General features: G+C 45.8%; 1 protein-coding gene across 4 annotated transcripts; it reads right to left on the reverse strand.

The window, feature by feature from the left end:
- Positions 1-270: 270 nt before the first annotated feature.
- IMMT (inner membrane mitochondrial protein) lies at positions 271-21,390 on the reverse strand. Of its 4 annotated transcripts, XM_069014681.1 has the most exons (15): positions 21,253-21,390; positions 16,394-16,470; positions 15,808-15,997; positions 14,322-14,442; positions 12,117-12,197; positions 10,939-11,040; positions 10,328-10,464; positions 9,209-9,312; positions 7,185-7,320; positions 6,031-6,160; positions 4,274-4,288; positions 3,047-3,270; positions 2,079-2,210; positions 1,558-1,687; positions 271-1,216 (listed from the first exon to the last, which is right to left on the reverse strand). In XM_069014681.1, exons 1-15 carry the CDS (start codon positions 21,295-21,297, stop codon positions 609-611), a joined length of 2,232 nt encoding a protein of 743 aa, XP_068870782.1. In that variant the 5' UTR covers positions 21,298-21,390; the 3' UTR covers positions 271-608. The 4 variants fall into 4 exon arrangements, with proteins under 4 accessions (XP_068870782.1, XP_068870785.1, XP_068870784.1 ...); XM_069014684.1 differs by lacking the exon at positions 12,117-12,197; XM_069014683.1 differs by lacking the exon at positions 4,274-4,288.
- Positions 21,391-21,804: the final 414 nt, after the last annotated feature.

Here is a 21,804-nt window from a genome sequence, read left to right on the forward strand (position 1 = left end):
CAGAGCAGCTCTGACAAGAAACCTACCAGGGCAGAAATCATGACGGGATGTGGTCTGACACTAGTTTGTGTACAGATCCTGTTACTCAAAGATGTGTTGGTATTTTTCATGCTGTACAAATTAATGAATCACATCAGTGAATGCTTGCTTTCTTGCTTCTTGAAAGAAGTAAATCGGAGTTTTAACTCTTCAGGTCATAGAGAAAGACTGAGCTTGTACTGCCAAGCTGTAGTTGATGTTTAAACAGGACACTTAAACAGCAGGAGCAAGTGGTTGAAGTCTTGTTTTATTCAGCTGACGAAGTGGCAAATGATTAATGGCAGGTTACAAACATTATTTTGGTTGGATCACAAGCCCACTTGGTAAGAGGGGGAAACATTAATTTTTACACAAATTGTAGGGAAGCTTCCTGAAGTTGGTTGTCATGACAACTCAAAACCAATAAAAATACAACAGGTGGTGAAATTAAATACAGTGCAAGGAAACAAGACGGTACCCGTGCTTTAATGCTTCCAGCCCCTGCCAACAGCTGTTTGAACCCTCAGGAGATCATGGGATTTCTGTCTGGCACAGAACAGCTGAACTGCCTCCAAAGCTCCAATCCTAGCTCACTGCACTTGAGTTGTCCCCAACCCCACAGCACTGGCATATGCTGTCAAGATATCCACAATCTGTTTGGTTTCTAGGGTCATCCGTGCTTCCGTGAGCCAGTCGTGTGCCACCCTCCTCGACTCTCCTCGTAACTGGTTGACAAACTTGGCCGCCAGCTCCAGATCTCCGTGCTCGATGCAGTAGGAAGCGTAAGACAGTAACTTAAACGTGTCGAGGTCATCGGGGCTGAGCTCAGCCGGCGGCTTCAGCTGCTGAGGGTGGAACACCAGCAGCGACTGCAGGTAGGACAGGAAGTATTGGTACAGGCTGTTCCTCGTCTCGTCAATCATGGCCACTCGTTTAGCCAGTTTTTGGACTGTGTAGAACCGAGCTCTGAGGGCCTCCTCGCTGTACACGCCCCGCGTCAGGGACTCCTGGGGGAGAGCTGCTGTTAAGGCTTCCGTGAAGGCGTTGTCGGAGCAGCTGGCTTTGATGGCCTTCACCGCGCTCCCCAGGGGCTCCATGGGACTGTCCCCTGTGCCTGATCTCATGCAGTATTTGAGTGCTTCCACAGACAGCCACAGCTGATGGGCCTTCCTGGCCTCCTCTTCTGCTACTGCGTGACCTGCAAGGGAAGCCAAGAAGGGACTCTCAGTTGGGGCACACGTGGCTTTGAGCACAAGCAGCAACAGCCAATCCCTCTCCACCCTCTGCTTTCCAAAGCAGCTGCCTGCTCAACACATGCTCTAAGGCAAGTCCGTCCCACAATTCAGAGCCAGAACAAGACAACTTTTGGAAGAACCACCTTGGACTCACTCGTCTGTGAGTTGCTGGGTGCTCAGCACTGTGGCAAACCCAGGCCTGTGAGCAGTGTGCCTAAGCCTGGGTTTAGACACCCAGGTTTGGGTAAAGGGCCTTTGGGGATCACAATTTTAGTCCTTAACGAAAGAGGAATTCAGTGCTCACTCTCAACTGCTTGCTCAATTCCCTTGAGCCTGGCGTAGGCAGTGTTTATATCCAAGGTGAAGCTGTCGAGCTGTTCCTGAGTAAGGCGTCTGAACTGCATCTCCTGTTCACTGAGCTTCTCCGACAGGTTCTGGAACAGAGTGCAATGAGTGCATCAGGTCAGGAATAGCTGGTTAAGTATATTTACCTTATTTTTAAGACACATTTCTATAAATCTCTTGTCCTTGCTAGGGCCAATGCATACCGTAAATACAATGTACCAGTAAAAAACCTTATTGGGGTGAATTTAACAGTTACTGCACTTGTGTCAAAAATCTGTAACCTATAGCAAAAGCTTTTCAGACCAGTGTGAATAAAACCTACACATTGAGGCACTCTGTATCACCTCAAGGTAAGCTTGCTTTACTCCCCAGCCCCCATTTCAATCCCCTGGAACACGGTTCAAGACTTGTTGCACGAAACATGTGCTTTACAAGGGCTTAAATATCCCTTTACTTCCCCTGGGGACATTTCTTCCATACCTGCTCAAATTCCACCTTCAAATCCTGCTCCTGGATCTTCAGGACATCTCTGAGGTGGTCGGTGTGGGCAGCAGCCTGGCGCCGGAGCTGGGTGCGCATTTCATTCTCCATCACCTCTCGCACCTCTTCCACCTGGACACACACGAGGGGCGTTACTGCACCACTACTGCTCAGCTGCTTGTCTCACACTGTCACAGTATCACAGCAGTGATTACTGAGGGTACACATTATAGCAGTGGCACTGACAGAGCCTGGCTTTCATCTTAAAGACCTGCTGAGGTCCAGCTTTATAGCTGAGCCTTTCCTAAAGATGTTAAGGAATAGATTTGTGGTCCACCATGTCAGTAACTGCTGGTTACTCAGTAGGCACTTAGTGCAGCTATCAAAATAGTATCTAAAAAATACAGTAACATGTCAAATCACAAACTCAGGTGTTTATAAACCAGCTTCCAAACCAAAGAGACTTTACCTTCTCCCTACATAGCCCTATAATGGCCACACAAGGTCAGATCCAACACCGAAATTCTTCTCTGTGAGGGTGGTGAGGCACTGGCACAGACTGCCCAGAGAAGCTATGGCTGCCCCAATCCCTTCTCGAGACCATGCTGGATGGGGCGTGAGCAACCTGGTCCAGTAGAAGGTATCCCTGCCCATGGCAGGAGGTTGGAAGACGGTGATCTTGAAGGTCCCTTCCAACCCAAATCATTTAGGATTTATTTTGACCCAGTAATCCTATCTCCAACAGGAGACAAGTAGCTTTACAAAGTCATTCCCTGTATGAATTTTACCATTCTAACTTTGCAGGAGTTTCCTTACTCAACATCTCCTTTTCATGTTTAACCTGGGAGTCACCCACATGAAGTCTCCCACTACTCAGAACATCCCAGTTGTCCCTCTGGGCATTTCCATTAACTCTTCTACCTCCTTTTTGAACCAAAGATTTAACCAGGTGCTTTAGGCCACTTTACCTTCTTATCCTGTTCTAGTTCAATCTCGCTTTTGTGACGCTCCAGTGCTTTGGCCACGGCTGCCTCAAATGCTTTTTTGTCTTCAAGTTTCTGCTTCTCCAGGGCGGACTCGATGTGCTGCTGCTCCCTGACGCGCTGCTCTGCCAGCTCCCTGTTCAGCTGGTCGATGCGCCGGTGGGCGTGCGCGATCAGGGAGTTCAGGTCGTCTGTGGACAACTGCCCAGCTAAAGGCAACACAGGGCATGAGGGAGGGAATGGAAAACAGAAACTGCTGCACTGCTCACCTGCCTCCCACTCGAGCGCTCTGGGGCTCCCAGGGGTTGTTGACCACTGAGCTTGTTCTAGGGAAAGCTTCCGAGCACTTCAAGCCCTTGACCTGTGCTAATGCCCGCCCGAGACCACTTTCTGAACTGTATTTTCATTCCAGGAGAGAAATTATCTTAGTTTCTTCCAAATTATTCCCAGCTACAGTTCACACTTCCATACCCATGTCACACTCAGAGACTCTCAACAGCTCTGTCACTTCTTTTACACCACCAACTATTTCCCCTGTGCCAGCACACAGAGCAGCAGGGAATGTTACTGTAAGGGACAGCCAGAAGTACATTTTCTCAACACTCCTCCAGATCAACTGCTCCTAATCAGATTCCTTGCCCCAGATTGTACCGTTCAGGTTTGCCTACTCAGAGGGCAGCACAATTCACAACCACATTGTACCTAGGAGAGGAGGAGGACCCAAGCTACCCCTGCAGCATTGGTGACCTGAGAAGGGCTCTATAGAACGCTGCATCTCATTTTGCTCTGCCTGCCAGCTAAAGCAGCTGCATGGAAAACTGGGACTGCTTGGGAAAGCATTCCTGCAGGGTCTAAACCAAGCAAGATTGCACAGTCCTTCAGTCACTGTGCTGTTGAGTGCTGGAAAAAAGACTGGCACAGGAGGACTTGGAGCAGTGATGCTCGTGTCCAGTGGGAAAGCTGACCAGCAGCACCAAGCTCAGCTGTTGCATGTAACAGTGTTAGAAACAGATCAGTTTGTGGTTTAAGCCAGGTGTGCAAAATGACTGGAAATGATCCCAAGGCACACCTCAGCCTAAAACGTTCTAAGAATGCCACATTTCACCCTGTTGTTGATACCACCTGTAACTTAGAGTCATGCCCCACACAAAGGACAAAGGACAAAGAGAAGAGGTAACTTTCACGAGACCAGAACAAGTGACAGTAACTCACCTAAGTCAGCTATTTCTGCAACAGAAAGGAGACAGGTTGGAAAAGTTAATGCACATTCACTACAGGAAGGCAGTCACGCAAAAGTAAAATAGAAATCTAAGAGCTTATCTACAGTTACTTAAACATGAGACCAAGTCCTTAGGAATTCAGGAAGAACAGTATGTGGAGTGTAGAAGTCTCTGTATTACAGGCAAGGTGTAGCCCAAGACACCCCAACCACTAAAACCACCCTTGGAAACCCAGAGATGGACATTTAAGTTCAGCCAAAGCAAGGAACAGAAGTTTGAAGTAGAAAAGTGCAACAGGACACTGGAAATTTTAGTCTGACTTTTCTAGGTTCTCACACACAGAAGCAGTTGGTCAAGAAACAAATTCCGCAGTGGCAGTGAGAGTCAGGGACCCCAACAAATCTGTCCCATGTGCTTCAGTAGGTCACACCAGTAAGAAATGGGGCACATGGAAGCTGCCAGGAGCTTCCCTTTCCTCCCACAGAAGGGCAGTGATCACAAAACCCAAGATGTTCTCCTTTTATCCTGTGCAAGGAAAGGCAGCTCTATCCACAGGGAGCCTAAATAAGTGATTTTTCTTCAAAACTATTAACACCCCAAAAGCAAACTCCACAAACAATTTGTTAATTTCAGATGTTTTCCCCATATATACTGCGTGTGTGCTCTGCTATTTTTTAAATGAAAACTGACCATTCCAAAGGTCTGGTGTATTCATTTAGCCAGGAAAATGATTTTGTGCACTAAGGTCCATATTTCTAAAGCATAAAGTAGCATTAAGAAAGTTTGTTGTAATTCTGCATTGTATTCTTCAAGAAAATATTAAGGCAATACTAACACCACTTATTTTTTTTTTCCAAATGGCAGTTATCACTTCTATAAAAAAAAATCTGTAACTCGGACATAAAGCCTTGACAGCTGCCTCTGAACACATCAGCTAGAAAAATCTGAGATCACACAGTACATTATGTTAAACCCTGAGTGCAAATGTCTGGGAAAGCTGAGGTTTTTAGGGAATTAATTTTTTTGAACTACCACAGGCAGTAATTGCTCCATGAGCACACCACACATGGGTTCTGGCAGGAGCTCATCCACAGTAATGGGGAACACATTCCACCTTCTGCAGCTCTGTTTGTCTTTAAAATGAAAGCAGTTAAGGTGAGTGAGGGAACTCGTGGCAAGGAGTGTGCAGGGAGCATTACTGTGGGTGAGCTGGCTGTTCACTGCTTTTGTGCAGCACTGAGTTGTTAAAGCTGCATTACTCTGTTAGTTTAATTCAGAAATAAAATGTACTGGAACAGGCAGGGTATGAGCAATGAAATCTCTCAGTTTCAGAGATGATGTAGAAAAACTCAGGGAGTTCTTTATCACCCTGTAACAATGGTGTTTTATAATACCTCTCATCACAGAGTCAACCAAGCATCTGATCACTGATTAACACAGATCTGATTGAAATCTGGAACGACCTGGCTCCCTTCCTGAAACACCAGGGAGGGGAGAGATGTTCATATAACCATATGATATTTATCACAGAAGAGCTACATTTTGTGACAATTCCCATACAGCACAGGTAGAACTAATCCTCTTCATAACACCTGCTTTAGATCATTTAATTTAGTTGTGAAATAATTTTCACTTCAGACCAACCAAATACTGTGAAAATTTGAAAATTGGGATGCTGGACATTGAGTGGCCAAGCACTACAAACCACAGTGCAACAAGCACGAGGTAACCCCACAGTGGGAGACTTACTCATCCCCTTCCAGCCAGGCTTGACATCGGGGGTGATGCTGTCGAGCTCCCGCTGGAACTCCTCTCTGGCTCTAGCCACCAGCTCATGGTACTGAGCCACAATCTTGGCCTCAGATTGTGCTGCCTGAACCTGGAACAAACAACCATGAGATTAATTTGTTTTTCAAGGCAAGGATTGAAATTGAAGGCACATATAATTTACAGCCAAGCCCTGGGATACTGACACTTATCACCCCCCCCAGCCCAACCATAGGAAAAGCACTTGGGAGAGAACAAAAACCCACCCTGTGATATTAAACCTATTGTACACAATAATTATGTGCTGGAACTATCACTAATCCATTTTGCCTCACATGCCCACTGTAACTACACAGCCAGTCCGTAGCCTGGACAGGACCAAGAGTATCTTGAATTGAGTTCATATCTTAAAGCATCTCCAGCTCCTTTTCTCTGCTCACAGCCATCACACAGGCCTAGTAAGCAATGCCTGCAATCACTGCCTTCCTCAGTGAGTTCTGATGTTCCCACAATCAGGCTAAATTCACTCCAAACACCCTTGATGAATTACCAGCTGTCCTGCAAAGGGAGATAAATTTCACCTTTACAATTCCTTCCCAGTTTTCTGAACTGCAAAGTGATTTACCCACCAAGTCATTACCAATGAACATTGAACTCCTCCCTAACCTTGTGGTAAATTCATCTTGGAATCAAGTGGGAAGAATTACAAGTTGCCAACAGAAAGGACTGGCACCATCAAGCCACCTGGAGACTCTTTCAAGACTGGGTTCAAGTTCTCATGAAGATCTTGCCATGTGTGATTACTGGCAATATCACATATCAAAGACTGAGTACAGCTACAAAAGGATGGATTTACACTTTACAATGCACTGGAAGTGGTCACAGCACCAAGGCTGGCAGAGTTCAAGAAGTGTTTGGACAATGCTCTCAGGCACAGGGTGGGATTCTTGGGGTGTCCTGTACAGGACCAGGAGTTGGACTCAATGATTCTGATGTGTCCCTTCCAATTCAACATATTCTGTGACTCTGTGAAATATTTCACCCCCTGCAAGGGATTTGGGAATGGGGAGGTCTGCACAAGCTGCTAAGGAGTCCCTACCCTAGAGACAATTATAAACAGTCTGAGGAAGCTTTACCTTTTTCACCACATTGTCCAAGTCCACAATCATATGATGGAGATTTTCTTCTGCAGTGACAATGTGAGGTTTGGCTCCTGCCAGCTGAGACTTCTTGGCATTCTCGATTACACCCTTCATCTTCTCTAACTCCTCTCTGAAAAGAGAAGCAGCTGCTAAATGTAACACATAAAGGGCTTACCACCTCAAAGAAAATTTACTTTTTGCTGTTGGTATTCACAGGAAGAACTACTGGGTAACTCTACTGCTGCTTCCTATCTACCAACTCTAAGATGCTTTGACTAAGGATTATTTTTTTCCCACAGCCTGAAACCTAAAGATGTCAGTGTGGCTATTCCACATAAAATAAGAATTATTTATACTGCAATTAGTACTCAGGATTTAGCTGAAGGGAAGATGGAAGTTCACTGAAAGGAGTTAGTATTAGTAAAACTAGGTTAAGAGTTAGACAGCAGACATTTCCAGCACAAAACAGCAGCAGGGAAACATTTTTAACAAAGATGGCTTACGCTTGCAGAAGTGTTTTGGACATGGTGACTGGTGGAGATTAATGAGGATGGGAGAAAATTTACAGTGCTCTGTAAAGATAGATTATGTTTTTTTGTAATTAGGAAAGAACTGCTTTCCTTTAGCACAGTTGGAAATCAAGGAAAAAGTGAGAAAATGTTCCTTTTCCAAATCCATTCAAATCGATGGAGGTTTCCAATGACCTCATTAGAATAAGGAACAAGCTTTAAAATAAGTTAATTAAGAAAATAAATAAAAGCAAAGATATCCAGTAGAGCAATAGAGAATGAAAGCTGGTATATGTGGGGTTTGCATTAGCTTTGCTTTAACAATGAAACCTCAATTACACCTCCCACTAATTTTAGTCAGCACAGCAACATCAAAGATATGGGAAGTTTATAATATGATAGCAACCATGCAGCTTCAAGGATGATGTTACCCTCTCAGCCTCAGAAGTATCAAAGGCTTTCCAGATTTGTGTCTACCCTCATTACAAGGGCATCTTGGAGATACTGTTGTCATTTTATTTCTGCTCCTCCACTGCCTGCAGACCACACATGCAGCACATCAACACAGCTCATACAGAGCCCTGGGCATGAGCAGTGCTCCCATTCAGAATTCAAGTTTTTCTTATGACATGTGCTTAGTGAAAATCTAATTGCTTAAAAGCAATTCTGTGGACACAGGGAACTGCCAAAGGATGCTGCAAGGTTTAATGTTTCATTACAACTAAAAGCAGCTGGTGATGTTACTGACTCAATACACAGAGTGTAGTCATGGAGTCATCCTCAAACGGTTTGGGTTGGAAGGGACTTTGAAGACCATCTTGTTCCACCCCCTGCCATGGGCAGGGAAACCTTCCCTAGACTGGGTCACTCAGAGCCCCATCCAACCTGGCCTTGAACACTTCCAAGGATGGGGCAGCCACAGCTTCTCTGGGCAACCTGTGCCAGGGCCTCACCACCCTCACAGGGAAGAATTTCTTCCTAATATCCAATTGAAACCTGCCCTCTGTCAGTTGAAGCCATTCCCCCTTGTTCTGCCCCTGTAAGAAGTCCCTCTCCAGCTGTCTTGTAGCCCCTTTAGGTGGTGGAAGGTGCTTGAAGGTCTCCCCAGAGCCTTCTAGTCTCCAGGCTGAAGTCCTTACAATAGGTTTATTATGAACAAAATTATTCAACAATACTAAAAGGACAGTGGATTTTGGTTTTTTTTAATCTTACTTGAACTTATCAGCACTCTACCTAAGTACTAAGGAGATAAACAAGCTCTTACAAGAACAGGACTGTTTCAGACTCTCTGGTACAGGGAGGACTTTGTGCACAGGCATCCATGGTTTACACATGTCAAATTAAAATGCTCATGCTAATGAATATTAAACTGTTTTTTGATTTGGCACAAACAGATCATTCAATATGAACACAGGCGACTCCAGACTTTCTAGAAACTCATCTAGTGTTTGCCAGCCCTGACATGAGCAATGTAACTTATTACTCCAAGACTTAAATCAAGCAACTCACTTGGCTTTCAGAAGGGCGTCAGCAGCTTCATCCACTGCTCTCCTGCGGTCCTTCAGCGCCTCCTCCAACGTGCGCCACTGGGAGGATTTTTTCTCCCCAGCCCCCTGGGAAGCACAGATTCCTCATTAGGGTCATTACAGTCACTAAACAAGAGAGTTACCATAGAGTGAAAGCCTACAGAGATTCACGTGTCGCTGAACATTTCCCTCAAACTGAGCACCATTCTTGTGCCTTTCAACAGCACAGCTGGAAGCTTTACAAGTGATGTCTCTCTTCCAATTTTGTTTTGGTTTTGTTTGATTCTTAACGTTTTTTTTCCTGAGCCACAGACCTCTGTCCATGCAGAAGAGCTTACATGAGGATCACTGTATGGTGCACAACGTATTGTGGGGAAATCTCCTCATGTACTGAAGTAATTTACTAATACTTTAAAATTGCTTTTAAACTTAATACTTAAAGTACCATAATACTTTAAAGTGGGTAATTTTAAATCAAGATTAGTAATTAAGCTTATAAGCAATCTTTTGAGGCAGTTATTTTACTAACTACTAGATTAAGTCTCGAGTACTTGCTTGGTTGCCCACATGTCCCTGCTACTTGATTGACAAATGAATTTTATCTCTGCTCCAGAATTGAATGGCCAGTGGCAGTTCCACACAAACTCCAGCATGAGCACACCAGGACCACAGATGTTATCATTTGTACATCCCCTCCCTATTTCCTGACAAGAAACAAACAATCCAGCAAGAGGATGTTGGCAAAGGGAATAAGTTCAATGGAATTATTGGGGTGAACAGTGTGACCTTAATTAGGTAAAAAAAAATCTTGGGAATTAAAATAAAATTAATTAAAATACAGTGCAAAAAACTACCAATGTCTTAACTTGAATTTTTTCCTTGCAGAAAGAAAATAGAGGAGTTGGGAAAAAAAAAACCAAACTAAATTCAAAATCAAAACTGTTATTTGGCTACACCACATTTCACAAGTGGAAAGGTAAGTTAAAACTGATAAATGTAAAGGCACTGCAAGAAAAGATCCCAAGTTTACTTTTAACTGAGATTAAAGTTTTGCTTAACACAATGAAAAAGAAAAAAATTTGTCCCCAGTTGTCCAGTTTACCTCAGAATCATCCATGGCCTCTTTCAGTATTTGGGAATGGGCATTCACTGCTTGCACAGCTGACTCCTGAGCAGTGATAGCCTGAAGGGTCACACGAGCAGTTGTGTTTAGGGCTCCTTCTAGAGTTGCTGCTAGGGCTGGAAAAGAAGTTAAGTCAACTAAACAATAAAGAACTTTATAACTAGTAAAATGACATGTTACATTCTCTGTGTCTCTTTATATTATTTTCCATGACCTAAAAGAGCTGGTCAGTTTGGGAACTAAACAGCAGGCTACAGAACAAGGTGCTCTCCTCAAATGCTCTCCTCATTTAGAGCAAGGGTATTAAGGTACAAGTCTGCACTTACAGCCAACACACTACCCAGTGGAACACCTTTCCCATGAGTTTGCAGGTATATCCCATGTTCACTTGTTCTAATGGCTCTTAAGAGAAAACAAGTAAATTTTCCTATCTTCCTTGAACCTCGAGGTCCATTCCAACCTCAAAGTTTCCATTGTTCTTCAATTCTCAGTTACTTCTGAGTGGGTGGAAGAAGCTTCACCACTACTCCCTCTGCCAACTCAGCACAGGGACAACAGCACACACAGGAACAGTGACACTGTGGACTTACCTGATACCTTCTCTTGCTCCTCTTTGTCTTGCTGGGCAAGCCGAGCTGCAACTTCTTCTGGCGGCCGTTCTTTTATAGCGTAGGAACCTGCCTGTTCTTTACCTATTCAGAAGTAAAAAAAGAGTCAAACTGTTCAAGTGAAGAGTCCAAATTAGTGTGCAGAGGTTATTTGTAGGGAAGTAACTTTAACAAAACTGAATTTTATAGTTGGTATCACTTTGTACATCTGACTTCTGCTCAAAGCCATGCTGAAACTACCTGAAGAATCTTTATATCCATAATTGCAAAGGCCATTCTCATAACTTAAAGACAACTGCATGGACACCTCACATGCATTTGGAGATTTTACATTGTCTAGTTACAAAATTACACAAGATTCAGAAGTAAAAGGCAAAGCAAGAAGTGAGAAACACTTATGGAGCCAAGTTTAAATTTCAAGTGAATGAATCTCTGTTCTTGACTATTTTCAGTTCTCCTCTGGCATGCTTACAGAGCCCTACCAAAACAACGAAGGATGAGTGAGAAAGCTATGGTGAATCACAATTAAACTCTATTCCCTTGCCTATGGCCACTTAAATTGCCTTTAAGAGTGAGAATTGACTTAACTAATGCTCTCAAGACCAACAGCAATCTAAACTGAGGGGAGAGCCCAGAGCTCTCAGCCTCAAGCTGTGACAAAACCCATCAGGTCAACTCTGAATAATGCTGATGTTACTCGGCAGCATGTACTTACCCCTGGCATGCTTTCTAAGAAATGTGTTGATACCTAAAGGAATTAATATAATATAATCTCATCTGGAAGAGACCAACATCTAGAGGCTGGTGTCTCTTGTTGAGTTTAACAATAAACACAGTTTCTTCACTTGGGCCTGGGCAGAGATGCTCTTCTGAACAGCAATCATAAAGCCACCAAGAGCAGAGGCAAACTGGAATGTGCAAGTTCAGTTCAGCATAAAGTCAGGTTTTGCTCTTGTGCTCACACCTATACCTGTCCCAAGCATCAATCTCCGCTTCTCACTGTGTTAAAAATCTATTAACAGATGATGGAACTTTTCTGCAAAAGGCACAGAAACTCACACCTTCAAACACTGACAAATACCAACACAGAAGCAAGAATGCATGCACGTGAAACTATAGGACTTGGGTGTTCTTCACTGTAGTCACATGATTTTTTTCACCTTCTTCAGTCTGTATCCCCGGAGCTGGCACCGACATGGCTACCCCTGTTGCAGAGATGATCTGTGCTGCAGCCTTGCCTGCTGTTAAACAGTTGCAGAACACACCAGTTAGTACAGCTGGGGCGACGGGCTCCATCTGCCAGAGAAGGACAAGCCAGGGCATCTTTGGCCAGGGGCCTGCTGAGCTGGTGAGGAGGGGCTTAAACCAAAGCTGCTGGGAGAGGGGACCTTGGAAAAGGAAACCTTACTTCACAGAGACATGGGAAGGCTCTTCAGGAAGGCCTGGCACAGGAGATGAGGAGTGTGATCACCCTCTCTATCAATGACCACATGGAGCTCTGCCTGGGGATGGATGAGGAGCCAACCAAGAGTTTATGGGCCAGGATTAAAGGGAGGGCAGGGATAGGTGACATTACAGTGGGGGTCTGCTACAGGCCGCCTGAGCAGGATGACACAGTAGGTGAGGCCCTCCATTGAGGGACCAGCACTGCTGAATAAGGGAAGAGCAAGTGACATCATCTCCCAGGACTTTTGAAAGCATTTGCCACTGTCCTGCATGACATCCTTGTCTCAAAACTGGAGAGGCATGGAGCAGATGGATAAACCACTGGCTGGATGGTCACACTCAAAGCATTGTGGTCAGTGGCTCAATGTCCAAGTGGACACCAGTGATAAGTGTGCTCCTCAAGGTCAGTTTTGGGAACAGGACTGTTTAACATTTTTGTTAGTGACCTGGGCAGTGGGATTGATGCACCCTCAGCAGGTTTGCTGATGACATCCAGCTGGGCTGTGCAGTCCCTCACTGCTGGGAAGGGATGTTCATTCACAGGGACCTGGACAGGCTCAAGAGGTGGGACTGTGTGAGCCTCATGAAGTTCAACAAGACCAAATGCAACATCCTGTACCTGGGTCGGGGCAATCCCAAGCACAAACACAGGCTGGGGGGAGAATACATCAAGAACAGCTCCCAGGAGAAGGACTTTGGGGTGCTGGCAGAAGAAAAGCTCAAAATGACCCAGTCATGTGCCCAGGCAGTCCAGAAACCACCTGTGTCCTGTCTACATCCCCAGCAGGGCAGGCAGCAGGTCAAGGGAGGTGATCCTGCCCCTCTACTCTGCTCTGGTGAGGCCCCACCTGCAGTGCTGCATCCACCTCTGGGCCCCCAACGTAAGAAGAACATGGACCTGTTGGATCAAGTCCAGAGGAGGCCATGAAGATGCTCAGAGGGCTGGAGCACCTCTGCTATGGAGTCAGGCTGGGAGAGCTGGGCATGTTCAGCCTGGAGAAGAGAATGCTTCAGGGAGACCTTCTAATACCTTCCAGTACCTACAAGGGGTTACATGAAAGCTGGAGATGGTCCTTTGACAAGGGCATGGAGTGACAGGACAAGGGAGAAGGGCTTCACACTGACAGAGGGCAGGGTTAGATCAGATGTTAGGAAGAAATTCTTTATTGTAAGGGTGGTGAGGCACTGGACCAGGTTGCCCAGAGAAGCTGTAGCTGCCCCATCCCTTGAAGTGCTCAAGGCCAGGTTGGATGGGCCTTTTGGGTCTAGTGGAAAGTGTCCTTGCCCCTGGCAGGAGGTTGAAATTAGATGATTTTCAAGCTCCCTTCCAAACCATTCCACAGTAAGTGCTATAATGTACTAACAGGGATATAAGACTTAATTTTTTCCTCTGTAGAAACATACTAATTGGATATGGATGTTATTATTTCCAGAAGAAGATGATTTCCTGGATAAACAGCAACAAGATATTAGTTACACATACACAGAGCCATTAGAGATAAACATAAAAAGACATGACAACTGCTCCTCTCTAAACGAGTTCCATTTGATCTGGCTTTACAGTAGCCCAGTAATTATCCAAAATTAAGTGTCTTGTGCTTGCAAGAGCCTCAGAGTCCAGCATCTGAAATTCTCTTCCTGCCAAGTCTCATATCTAAACTATGCAGGTTAGTCATTATTTATCTTAGATTCCAAATATCCTACAAAGTAAACAGATTTCCCCAAAAAATGGGCAAAAAAAAAGCTAAAGCCATTTTAGGCAAGTGTTATGACTTGGAAAGAAAAAAAGATTAATTCTAAGAAATTACAACATTTACCTTCAACCATTCAAAGGAAAAATTTTAATCTACTCTGACATATATGATACAAGAGATTATTATGTCATTTGCTTCTTTATACATAACATTCTATAAATTTACCTCCTTTTTCCTCTGTAGGACCAGTAGCTTCTGGTTTGCCTATCTGGGATTTGGGAGCAGGCTGTTTAGACTCTTTCATTACTTCTGCTACAGATGAGATCTTCAGTGGACCTTGATGGATCTTAAAAAGTCAAAAATAAGAAATATCATGAGTTTTTCAAACAGCTTGGATTTCACCAATTCTAGTGTAATGGAAAAGAACTTTTCCATATCCAGGTGTCTGTACCATAAATCAGAGCTTCAAAGTACACATGAAAATAGCAGCAAGGCCATCTAATTTCTTGACTTGATTTTTAATACAGAACGAATTTTTACAATTTTCACCTCTCCAAAAATGTAGGTAGAGTAGTGGTGGTTTTTGCTATAAAGAAATATTTATTCACTTATGCATAAAAAGCAGATAATTTAATGCCTCAAATATTCTGAACACTTCTGATTGCATTGAATGCAGAAACCCTAAGTTTGGCTTCACTGATTTCCTTTTGAAAGTCTTCAGATGCAGGTGGTTGGGGCAGATACCACTCAAACACAGAGTATTGTGACTTTTTATGATATTAATTCCTTAATATCCATTCCAGAAAGTCACAAGGTAAAAATAAAAACATCTAGGTTAGAGCCATGACTGGGGAGGTGATAACTCTGCTGATAAATCTGGTTGGCAAAATTCCCTAGTGCCTGGGAGGCACCAGGAGCTTGGATATCACACAAAGTGTAGGTAAAACAAGAAGAGAGAAAATTTTGTTGACTGATATTCCCCCACTCATTAAGAAGAGCTTTCTTAAAATCCAATAAAAAGTATTTTGGGTTTCCTGAAGGCCAAAAGGCTTCTGAAAGCTCAGAAAAACCATGGCCAGAGCAGATTTTCATATTCTTGATAACTGGGAAGTGTTTCCTTTCACATGCAGGAGCAGAGAAACTGCCAGGTTCAATTTCCAGAGTTGTGCCAAAGGCAGTATCAGATTTTCCTTTCTGCAGGATTGTGCCACTAAGATTTCCAGGTATGATGCTTATACCTGGCTCTGTACCATTCAAATCTTTACTCATTCAAGAATGTTTTCAGTCCTCTTTAAAATAAGTTCATTTAGAGTAAGTTTTGTAATCCTACTACACCACTAACTACACTAAGCCTCTAGTAAAGCAGTTAAATTCCAGCCTGTCACTTGCCTCTCTCTCTCTCTCCAGTTTATTTCTGAGTATAAGCAGAGCAGCTATTCAGGTGGGATTCTATTAGATTATTTTACTATAAATAAAAATTAAGTTTTACAACCCACAGACCACAATCATAAGATGATAATGGGAAACATACAAGCATTACTTATGCAGCATGAAGTAGTAACTGAGTTCATAATTCTTAAACCTTCTCAATTTAAGGAATCTCAATTCTTAGCACACAGCAAAATTAATCAGAATTTGAAACCTAAGGGCAGACACTCTCTTTAAAAAAAACAGAAAAATGAATGTGTGGGGGTGAATGGCAAACACTTACTGGTTTCTTTGGCATTGGTGTGCTGGAAGGTGCAGGGCCCAGTGCCATCTCAAAGAGTTTATCAGAGTAGGGAATGGCCTTCTCCACGCTCTCCCGGAATTGTTTGTCATAGCTGGCATACAGGATGGTTCCACCTATCCCTCCACCCACGAACAGGAGACCCGCACCAACAACTTTGCCTACAGAAACACTGAGGAGGAAAGAAGAGTGAAAGGGATGTAATTATACGGCAAACATCAAACAGTTTGTGAGTCTTCAGCTTACGGCTGGGGACCACCACTCTGTTCCAGGAGCTGCCAACAAACCCAGCACCTGCTCTAAATCACCTTCACCCGGGTACAATACTGGTAAGTGACTAACCCAAAGGTGTGATGGCAGCCCACAACTTCCCTGATAAATACTGATCGCTTCATTTTCTTCATCTGACTGAACCAAACAAGGAACACGCAAACCCACGAGAGTAAGAGTTACTCCACACAAAAATCCCACTGTCAGGAGTCTGCTCTCATGTGAAACCAAGGAGCAGAGTCCCTCTTGGTCAATGCACCAGCAGAAGCAGTCCCACCCCCCAAACCCCGCTACGTACCCGGACTCTCCGGAGTGGGTGGCATATCCGCGGTAGAGCCGCGATGGACGGAGGGAGGCTCTCACACACCGGCTGTTCTGCAGGGCGAGGAGGCAGGGGTCAGCAGTGAGCACAGTGAAGCATCTCCCCCCTCAGCACCAGTACTGGGCTGGTTTGCTCCACTGCCGTATCCTGAATGTGTCTGTAGGAAAGCTGGCAGCGGCACTAGGACAGCGACACTGGACTCTTTTCCCTAAACACATGGAGAGCTTTCCCATGTGCAGCTTCCAGGGTCAGGGCTTTTTAAGCAGTCGTTAGGAACTTTGAAAAATGAGAAGGAACAAACCCCTACCCAGCTTATTTCTGCATTTACTTTGCTGATTTATGTTTCCTACCTCTGGTCTGGGTTAGTTCAGATGTGCTTCACTCTCATGCACTAGAATGGCTCAGTGTGAGCAGGGCAGAACACAACAACAGCTGTTTAAATGCTTAAAACTATTTTTAATTTTTAAGATATAAGAGCAATTCTCCCTGAGCTTCCAAACGAAGACTTCTTCCTTAAAAGAATTAATAACATGTACACTTTGCAGACAGACATCAGATTGTAACATAAATTAAATTAGTATATGAAGAATGATATTTTATTATATTCTACTTAACAAAATCCACAGTACTAAGATTTTTATCTTCTCTGAAGGACTGGTTAAGCTACTCTAAGCCTACAGAAGAAAACACACTGTTGCCCTCAGAGTTTTTTTCCCACGTGGGAATTACTAACAGGGAAATACAGGACTCATAAGAAATTGAAGTACGAGGCACAAAAAGAACTTTTCCTACAGTTGAGGTATTTTGCCTCACTGGGAATTTTTTCTTTAAAAAAGAAAAAACTGGGAGATGCTTCACTACAACATAACCCCAGAAGACAAGTTTCTCTATTTCCTTTTGCACATGGCAATAACATGTACAATTTCTGTGGTTTAGGTCCCATCCTTGCCAAACAGCATAGACAGGAAAAGGCAGGAACACTGCATTCTTATTCTTTCCACAAAGGCAGCCAAAACATTTTTAATTAGTAGCAGGAGCACATGTACAGCAAGAGGAAGTGTGCTCCTCTTACCCCTGAGACCTTCAGGAGCCCTCACTGTGCTCCATGGCTGGTTTTCTGGATTGTGATGGATAGAACGGGCAACAAAGTAACAAATATATTCCGTAATGTTTTTGATTATCTGACTTGACTGCCCCAGGAGAACTTACTGAGGCTTCACTGGTCCTTTCAAGGGGAATTTCACTAATAAAAGCCTCGCAAATAATTTTGTTATCAACTTTTGAACGTGCTCCTGACTCTCAGTATATGCCAATTACACTGTGAAGCTCAGGAGGAGCAAAATAATCCAGCATTATGCATACAGCTCAGTTCAATAAAATGAGAAGGAAAAAAAACCCTAATTTTCTATTCATCAGTTCAGACTGAATTTCCAGTCCCTCCCAACACTTTAGGATTAGGCTATTTTGCCTGGTGCACCCCTGGAAACAAGCCATCACTTCTGAGCTCCTAGCCAGGCTTTCTGGAGGCTATCCCACCCTGCACCACTGTCACTCCCATATCCTTGCTCAGGCTGGACTTGCCTTCTGGGCCAGCTCACCCCCGTCCCTGCTGGCTAAAACCCCTACTCACACCTAGTGATGGCAAACAACACCAGACCCATTTAGCCCTACACCTTCAGCAAACACATCAGCTCCTGCCCTTGGAGTCACCAAGGCAGAGGAGAACACCTGCTTCTCTTAGCTCAGCATTTATGCTTTATACAGCAGGAGGGGTTTTTTGGAAGGATTACTGATTTTAGTCCAGATGCCCTTTGGACCACATGATCTTTCAAGATCTCTTCCAAGCTGGACTGTTCTAGATTTAGCCAAATCCTCACTTCTATTTATTTTTCATCAAGATGAAAGGAACCAAAACACAGGCCTTCCATCTACGGCATTGGGACTCTCACAGATGTAGCAATAATTAAACCCAAAACAATCCCTCACCAACTCCATCTTTCAAGACACTGCAACAAATTTTCACAGCTGGCCAGTGGAATGGCAGATCTGAAAATCTGTAGGTATCCATGTTTTATGAACAGAAGCCCAAGTTCAAATTTCTTCCCTCACATCCAAATACACTAATACCTCCAAAAATCACTGATCTTTTAAAGATCAATTTGTAAAGAACCATTGTGCTCTTTTGGCCACCATAATAAGATTGCTTGTATTTGCTGTACCACCATAATTTGGAAATTTGCAGGTAGTTTCTAATCTCCTCTCTCTGTAATTTCCAGGAGTTTGTAAATTTTTAGACCCCTGTTATTTATGTGTAATAATGCCTCAAAGAATTTGGGAGAAATACATCACACACGCTTTGCTGTGCCCGGCGAAAGGCAGAAATAAACCAATTTCTGTCATGCAGAAGACAGAAAATTCTTTGGATGAGGCAGCACAGACACAGCAAGGATGCCCAGAGCAAGGGCACTGCAGGGCAGCTGTTTCTGTTTCTTTCTCCTCCTCCAGCAATTCTACATAATATTGGTTTCACTCAACTTCATAAATGCTCATTATTTTACATTCACTATCTACTACTTAACCACCATGAGAATCACTTTGCAGGGCACATCACACCTTCACTCTGGTTAATATTGTGAGCCCCAGTGATTTTAGGACATTTAGGGATATCCACGTGAGCTCACCCTGGCACAGTGCTCAGGGGAAGTGAAGCACAGCAGAACATCATTAAATAAATAAAATCTGCCTTGCAGGTTTATACTTCATGTGTAACTTTAAATAACCATGGACAGGACACACCATCCTCTGTTCCTTCAGTCCTTGTTCAACCTCTCTTAAGCACCAGGCTCGAGCATCCTGATCCAGAATTTCTGCAATGTGGAATTCATGCACTTAAACAGAAAGAGCAAACCAGAAACTTTAGAGAAGTTTTTCTTCATTAAGACAAAGGTTGATACAACAAGAACATCTGACCACAGAACTCTGATTTCCCACCACTCAAGACTTCTGCCAAATATCACACACTTGTACTAAAAGCCTTGTTTCTTTTTAAAGAAAACTACAAAAATACTTCAAGCAAGAGAAGTAGCACATGTAGCAGAAAACATTTTTGAAACTGAAATCATGAAGAACCCCTTCTCTCAAAGCCACAACTCCAATTTACTTGCTACAAGTTTAGTGATGTTCCACACACAGAGCTCACAGTAGGAAAGAATTAATAAAGTTTTTCCAGTCTCCACCAGAAGCTCTCTGATAGAGATAACAAGCTTCACAGAGTGTTGTGGCATCTCTGTGTTTGCACAGCCCTTAGAGATAAATTCTTCCCTGTGAGGATGGTGAGGCACTGGCACAGGTTGCACAGAAAAGCTGTGGGTGTCCCTGGAAGTGTTCAAGTCCAGCTTGGACAGGGCTTGGAGCAACCTGGTCTAGTGTAAGGTGTGCCTGCCCATGGCAGGGGGTTTGGAATGAGATAGTCTTAAGGTCCTTTGCATTCCAAACTACTCTGTGACTCTTCCACCAAATATTTATAGCCCGATGACCAACTTCCAGCTGCAAACCACCACCCTGCCTGTTCCGGAGCTGTACAGTCATTCCAGACACGTTCTGCTAAAGGCCGAACACATGCAAATAGCCTCAAGTGATAATTATCTGCCAAAGCCTGGTTTCCATCTTCTCAACTTCCAGATGAAACTTTCCACAGCCCGGCAAACCCAGAGCCTTTTTTCAGTGGGTATCAGGTGACCCAAGGACTCTCCAGCCTTACAGAGCAGCAAAGGAAATGCAGCTGCTGCAGTGGGAAAGGCTGGAGCTTTAGAGGGGAGAATGTACAGCTTCTCCTTTGCTAAACTGTGTGAACAGAGGGTAATGAACACGGGCGTGGAGAGCAGGATAAAAAAGTGATCTAATCAGGTTATATTTTATCAGTTAAGAAGGCAGCTGAAATACAAGCTGGGGCCTTGGCAGGGGAGTCACTCTCACCTATAAAACCCTGTGGCGTCCTAAAGTTGCCCTACTGCTTTAAAAAGGCTCCACGGCACATCATCATCCTCTGCTGATAAGGAGAGGCAAAGGTCCAGGACACACAGCACGAGTCCCACGGGCACTTCTGCCCCCGGCATCACGGGCTGTGTCCTCCTCGTGTCCCGGTGTGCGGACAGAACGATCCCCTTGAGCATGAGCGCTGATATCACTCGTGTCCCCACGCTACACACCGGGACCCGCCGCTTCCGACCGTGTCGGCGGCCAGACCCACCGGGTCCAGGCGGGGCTGCTCAGGAGGCCGCGCCGGGGAAGGCAAGGTCACGTCCTTTCCCGCCGGGGAGCGCGCCCGCCGCCCGTCCACCCGCCACCCGCGCCGGGCCGGCGGGGCGTGTGCGTCCCCACCGAGCCGCCGCCACCCCCCGGCCGCGCCCGCGGCTCCCGGCGCTGCCCCGGGGTCTGGGCCGGGCGCGGCGGAGCGGGGCAACGGGCCCGGCGCGGCCACGACGGCCGGGACTACAGCCCCCAGCAAGCAGCGCGGCGCCCCCGCCGCCCCGTTAAGGACTACGGGTCCCGGAGCGCCTTGCGGCGGCGCCTCTCTCCGTCCCGCGCTGTTCTGCCGCGATGCACGCTGGGATTGGTAGTACACCTCACCAACCAGCGCCCGCCCCCCGCCTCCGTCGCGGCCGCCCGTCAAAGGCTGCGTGGCCAATGGCGGCCCGCGCGTGCGGAGTCATTCAGCGCGCGCCGAGCCGCGGTCACGGGGACTCCCCCCTCCCCGCAGGCCGGGCTCGGCCGCACCGGTCGCAGGGCTGGTTACAGCGGGGGTGGGTCGCGGGGCTCCCCCGGGGAACGCTCACCTGCTTGGCCGCGGCGAGCCCCGCTCGGCGGCACGCCCGCAGCATGGCTCGGAGCGGCGGCCGGCGCGGCCCGAGGGAAGGCGCCGTGCGCGGGTCCTGCCGGCGCCGCCTCCACCCGCCCCCCCCGCTCAGCGGGCACTGCGCCTGCGCGGGCGCTCCCGCCCCGCCAGGGGGCGGCCGCCTGTGACGGGTCACGCATGGCCAATGGGAGGGCGGGACGGGCCGCGCGGCGCCGGCGGGGCGGTGCCGGCGCGCGGGGGACGCGTGCGCGGAGCGGGGCCCGCGCTCTCCTGGGGACGTCCGGGCGGGGTCGTCCGGGCTAGAACAGAATAAAATAAAAACCAAAATCACCGAATGGGCCAGGTTGGAGGGGACCACAGCGGCTCGTCTGGTCCAAGCTCCCTGCTCAAGCAGGGTCATCCCCGAGCACATGGCTGCAGAGGATTGCAACCAGACAGTTCTGGAGTATCTCCAGTGAGGGAGTGTCCACACCCTCTGTGGGCAGTCTGTTCAGTGCTCGGTCACTGCACCGGGGCTCGGCTCTTCCTCATG

Source organism: Aphelocoma coerulescens, chromosome 4 (assembly GCF_041296385.1).
Source record: "Aphelocoma coerulescens isolate FSJ_1873_10779 chromosome 4, UR_Acoe_1.0, whole genome shotgun sequence".
Lineage (NCBI taxonomy): Eukaryota > Metazoa > Chordata > Aves > Passeriformes > Corvidae > Aphelocoma > Aphelocoma coerulescens.